At 40.3% G+C, this 6347-nt stretch overlaps 1 protein-coding gene across 1 annotated transcript in view; it reads right to left on the bottom strand.

Annotated features, from left to right (window-relative positions):
* Positions 1-1107: 1107 nt before the first annotated feature.
* LOC125157627 (ribonuclease inhibitor-like) overlaps positions 1108-6347 on the bottom strand; it is a 43066-nt gene continuing 37826 nt past the window's right edge. The window contains exon 15 of the mRNA XM_047844541.1: positions 1108-3121. Within this exon, the coding sequence (XP_047700497.1) occupies positions 3040-3121 (82 nt within the window). The 3' untranslated portion in view covers positions 1108-3039. The remainder of the gene's footprint in view (positions 3122-6347) is intronic.

The raw sequence follows: 6347 nt of genomic DNA, 5'->3' as shown, positions 1-6347 counted from the left end.
TTGTATGACTTGAATCCTTTAACTTTATTGAGACTTGTTGTATGACCAAGATCCGATCTATCTTGGTAAATAGTCAATGTGCATTTGTAAAGAACACGTTTTCTGTTGTTGGGTTGAGTGTTGCTTAGGTGTCAACTAGGTCATATTTATTATTTGTGTTGTTCAAATCATCTATATATTCTTGCTTATTTTCTATCTCCTTAGTTTATCAGTTATTGAGAAGGATGTTGAAGTCTCTGACTAAAATTGTGGATTTGTCTATTTCTCCTTGCTCAGTTTTTGTTTCATGTATTTTGAATGTGTTGTTTAGGTGCAAGTATTTTTAGGACTGTTATGCCCTTATGATGAATTAACTACGTTATTATTATAAAATAGCCCTCTGTATTTCTGGTAACATTCTTTGTTTTGCAATCTGCTTTCTCTAATACTATACTCACGCCAGCTTTTTAAAAATCAATGTTAACATGGTGTATTTTTCCATGTCTTTTATGTTTAACCTACTTGTGTTTTTATACTTAAAGTGGGTTTCCTATAGGCAACATATAGTTGAGGTTTTTTTCTAATTTTCTATTCCACCAATCTCAGTCTTTTAATTGGGTTGCTGTGAGACCATTAATATATTTATTGATATTGTTCTGTTTAAAACTACCACCTAGTTATTTGTTTTTTATTTTTCCCAACTCCACCAAAGTCTGAAAACTGCTATTTCATATATTTTGCCCATTTTTTGAGTTGTTAATGTGGGAAGATGAGTCCATTCTTTGTTACTTCATCATTGCTGGAAGTAGGAGTCCTTCACATTTTGTTTTTCATGCTGATTTGTTATTTATATTATGGACATTAGCCTTGTCTTTATATGTATGCCAAATAGGTTCTTGCAGTTTATCACTGGTCTTTTATTTATGTATTTTTCTCATAAAAGTATTTTTAATTTCAATTTTATCAAATCTTTCATTCTTTTCCTTTGGGTTTTTGTCATGCTTATAAATGTCTGCCCTATATTTTCTTCTCAACTGTCATGTTTAAAAGAAGAAAAATAACTCCTCAGTATAAATGAGTTTTATTTTTAACATCAAGTTTATTAATTATAAAATTAATACATGCACATGGTAAAAACATCAAGTAGAACAAAGGGCTATAGATAAAAATGGCCCCTCTTTGCCAAATTCCTCTTAACAGAGATAACTCCTATTGGCAATTTCCTGTATATATTCTTCCACACATATTCTGGACACACACACATACATGTGTATTTATCCTTTTATACACAAATGGGACACACACACAAAGACCCACACACAGAGTTCTGCAATCTTTCATTCAACATTATATTTCTGAGTTCTTACTGTGACTGAGTTTTATCAGATTTTTACCAGACTGACAGAGGGACCAGGGCAGTCAGAGAAGATGGAGGGGGATGTGCACAGGAAAAGGCATATTCATCTCTGTAAAGCCAATACTTAGCACAAAACCTGGCACATAATAATTGTCAATAAATAAGTTTTAAATAACTAAAAGGAAATAACTTAAGAAAACTGGAAACAAAGTGCTGTTTTGACCATCTCAGGCCAGATGTAGTCTCTGGACCGAAAGTTACCATCTCCCAGGGCAGCAAGGAACAACATATGATGATGGACGAGGACATGGAGCAGCTAGACCTCTAGCGGGCAGTAACTTCCCACTATGTGTCTCTTCCCCCACTAGATATACTGTCTCCAGCACACACATTTAGTGCAAATGCACAGTTAACACTGACTACACAGCAGGAAAATCTGGGAGCTCAAAGACTACACAGCTGAGCTGTATCACATTTACACACTCATACAAATAGCTACCATTATAGTACCTACTGTGGGTCAGCACCATATCAGGAACAACAGCCATATAAGGTTAATGTGAAGTTATCCCCATTTTACAGATGAGAAAATAGAAACTGTTACAATCCAAGTTGACTTGTTCAGGGTCACACAGCTAGTCAAGTAGCTTCCAGAGACACCTGTGTATCTTAATTAGGTCAGCCTACTTTTCTGCCCATCCCATACCACATTAACTGCTATATTATGGACTTTGTGCTATTTTCTTTGCCTGGCATTCCCTTCCTCCACTTGTCTCATCTGGTGTTTTGTAGAAGCTAGGCAGAGATAAACATGGGGTTGTGTAGGATCCATGCTAGGCCATGCAATTTGTTGTCACGGATGAGGAGTGAGTCAGCCATAGGAGTCCATGAATAAGAACAAACACATGGGGTATTAGAAGTTCAGAAAAGGAGTTGAGCCTGGAAACTAGAGAACACCCTCAGCTAGAATGTAGATACTGCCACAGCTCAGGAAACTCTAATGCAAACATTTTTCTCTCCCTAGGCGCTTTTGGCGAGCGGCTCACAAACACAGCCCTGTTGCCTGCAGTCTTACAGCCACTGGCCTATGTATCTCCCCCCATCTCAATCCTGCTCATTCTCAAGGCCCACATCAAGTTGCATCTCCATGAAGCCTTTCCCTATTAATGGAACTCATTCCACTCTTTCCTTTGTGAATTAGTTTTAGTTAAAATCAGCACCATAAGATATATGTTTGTATACTCTCTTGCACTTTAATCATTTCAAGTATCTTGTTTCTTTAAGTTGACTCCTTCACATTCTTTTTCTATTGTTTCTCTGTCTGGTCTGGGTATTGTAAAACCTGGCTAGATTCCAGTCCCAATTCTCTCACTAATGAGCTGTGTGACATAGAGCTAGTCACAGCCTCTCTGAGCCTCATCTTCCCACTTTTGAGGGTTTCTGTGAGAACATAGTAAACATTATAACACAACATATAAATGTAAGGTATTATTGCTGAAGACATTTGAACTAAAGTGCCTCTGCCTTTCACATCCTACTTAGTGGATGATTCTATGTAAGAAATAGAAATCACTGCTGTTTGTTTCACACTAGGGTCCTTGGCAATGGTTAACAGGTTTAGAACAAGAATATTGCACAACTGTTAAAGATGGGGGCAGATCGAGGGATCTATATGCAGCTGATTCAGGGGCTTTCCTTGGAAACTACCAGGTGATTCCAGGCTTGCTCATTTTTAAAGCTTCCATCTTTCTGAACGTTTCTTCATGTAAATGATCCGAGTCAATGCTATGAAAAATGAAAAGAATCTTGTGTCAAGTCAAGCCAGCAGATGCCTTCAGTAGCTTTCCTATCCGCAAGGATAAGATTCCCATTCCACTTGCTCCATAGCACCACCACTGAGTTACTTCACCCACATCAACTGCCTCCCTTAGCCTTAGCTCCTTTCCTTGAGAAAACTTCCTCTTGGACCCTCACTCTTGTCCCTCTCTGACTTTGTCCAAGGCCCCATTGCATCAGTCCATTAGTTCCTGCTCCTGTATATGGAACCTCTCCCTCTCTATGGGCTTTCACTCAGACTACAGAATTGCCTATCCTCAACGAGCCAGAAAAGGAAAAGACCAACTCTCTCCCTCCTTCCTGCAGTTCCACCAGTCTTCCCAGTCATAGCCCTACATCTCTTCTCCTTTTCACAAACTTTAAAAAAAAAATTTTTAATGTTTATTTTTTTTGAGAGAGAGAGAGCACAAGTTCGGGGAGGGGCAGAGAGAGAGGGAGACACAGAATCCAAAGCAGGCTCCAGGCTTCAAGCTACAGGCACAGAGTCTGACACAGGGCTTGAACCCACAGACTGTGAGATCATGACGTGAGCCAAAGTTGGACACTTAACTAAGCCACCCAGGTGCCCCTCCTTTTCACAAACTTCTTGAAGGATTAGTCTCTGCTCCTTCTCCCCTCCTTACTTCCTATCCTCAAGTCACTGCAGTCTGGTTTCTGGCCCCACCATGCCACTAAACCAGCCCTTGAGAAAGTCCCCTCTGGCCTCCAAATTACTAAACCCAATGGATATATGTTTCAGTACTCGTCCTCTTGAACCTCTCTGCTGCATTTGATACTGTTGAGCACTTCTTCCTTGAAATTCACTTTTCCCATAGCTTCCAGGACACCATTTCTCTCCTGGTTTACTCCATGGGTTTTCTTTCCCATACCCACTTCTTAAAAAGTTGGTATTTCCCAGGGCTAATTCCCCAGAGATGTTCCTCAGAGGTTCTTCTGTTCTCACTCTCCCCAGAGGATCTCATCCATTGCCATGGCTTCATCTATCATCTCCAAGGCACACTCCTATATCCAACTGCCCACTTACTAGAAAACTTCCCATAGTGCAAACTCCCTATGTGTGTCCCTGATTAAAACCCATTGACTACAAAAGGAGGTACAGCTCTTTCAAGTGTGTAGTGAGGTAAAGATTTCAGTTTTTAATGGATAGAAGCTAATCTTTATCTAGCAAAGTGAAACGAGTAACCATGCTAATTATGAAATTGTACACTAAGTAGATACTTAATGCCACAAAAGTGTAACAAGACCTTCAGAATTTTTTTTTTACTGACTTAGCAAAAGTTGCCTTACCTCTTGATGTATAGAGCTCACTGTTGGGCAAGAGGTAGGCCAATATGCTTAGGAAGCCCAGAGGTCTTCTGGGAGTTAAGATACCAGTTATTATCAACCCCTTCTTTCCAAATTTAGAATTAGGAACACATATCAGGGTGAGCTAGGGGCCTTTATCCAAGACCCAGTGCCAGTGAAAGGCGCCACAGCCCATAAAATAAGATTATCTTGAAGAAAGAAGGTTTAAGTGGGTCCCCTGACTCAACTCAGGGGCCTATGTCTTTGTGGGGCAAGGGCAGGTTTCATATATATATATATATATATATATATATATATATATATGTATGTATATATATATTGTGTGTGTGTGTGTGTGTATCTGTATCTGTGGCTGATTCCAGGAGCTCCTCTAGACCCAACCACCCTGACATATACAGTACTTTAGAGAACAATGGCTGTATGTTTGGGTGTGGACTAATATATCTGTAGCCTTAAAGCCCAAGTATAATGGCACTGCATGGCTAGCAGGGATCCAGACCAGCCAGGGCATCACAGTCTAGTAACCAAACTTCTGTGGGACTGGTTAGATTCAGTTCTTAGGATCAGCCCCCTGTGGCAGCGAGAAACAGGAGCAGCAGCGGACTGATTCTTTAACCAACTTTGGAAGCAAAACTAGCTCTACCTTGGGGACCAATTTTGGAAACGTGAGGAGAGGCCTCAAAATGTACCACTGCTAGAGTATCAGAGATAGGGAGAGAGAGAGAGAGAGAGAGAGAGAGAGAGAGAACGAGAGCAAGGGCTGAATTTGTACCCAGAATTCTGCTAACAGGTCTTACTAATCACATATGGCATACAGGCCTTACCTACCCCCTCAGTCTCACTTCTTGACACATTCTGCTTTGTACTTTATGCTCCAGAAATAGCAAACTCCTTGGATATTTCCCACCCATTTCCCTATCAAGCACCATAAACTGTACTGTTTATTGTCTGGCTATCTTGCTCATGCATCTCCTGAGCTTGGACTACCCTTCTCCAACCTTACCACTATTTCTCTTGGCAATAGTCCTGAAACTTAACTCAGGTGGTCCTTCCTCCAAGAAGTTTTCCCTGCCCATCTTGGACTGGGTGGGTTGTCTCCTGCCATGACTCCCTCAAGACCTTACGATCCCCTTATTGCATTATTCAGTTTATGTGCCTGTCTCTACCACTAAGCCCACTGGCCCCTGAAGAGCACAGATCATGTCTCCTGTCTTATTCACCCTTGTCTCCTAGCACCTGGCACACTTGCCTGGTACATGGCACATATTCAGCAAGTACTGGTAGAATGAATGAAGGTGAGCTCTGTCCTCTGAGGCCACAATCTCTTTTATTCCTTGACCTTTTGAATGTCTAGACACATAGTCTTTATTGGATATATCATTAACTGTCTCTTTGCCTCTAGATGCTCTAAATTACTAATTGATCTTCTGTATGTATTTACTATATGCAAAGCAATGAGCCAGGAACTTTTTATTGGGGCAGGGGGAGAATACAATGAGGAATAAGATTCAGCCTCACACTCAAGCAGCTCTTAGAAAATAACCTTTTTCCTCCAGCCTTTGCAATTTCCAGCAGAATTTCCCCCTTTTAGAAGGCTCTCCTGGATTTACTCCATCTCTATCCTACCACAGCATTAAATCATCCATAGTTTTCTCTCACCTTACGTGGATAAGTATATATTTCTATTAATTTCAGTGTTGTTTGTTTTATATATACTCTAACATTCAAAACTGATTTGAGGTCAGTGAATGGTGTCTATTCTGTGTGTGTGTGTGTGTGTGTATGTGTGTGTGTGTGCGTGTGTGTGTCCTTTGTTTTGTATTCTGAGCTATTATTGCCCACTGTTATCAACTTATTGATCGACAAGTTA

The sequence above is a fragment of the Prionailurus viverrinus genome, chromosome X (genome assembly GCF_022837055.1).
Source record: "Prionailurus viverrinus isolate Anna chromosome X, UM_Priviv_1.0, whole genome shotgun sequence".
Classification (NCBI taxonomy): domain Eukaryota; kingdom Metazoa; phylum Chordata; class Mammalia; order Carnivora; family Felidae; genus Prionailurus; species Prionailurus viverrinus.
This window is presented reverse-complemented; position numbering and strand designations above follow the sequence as displayed.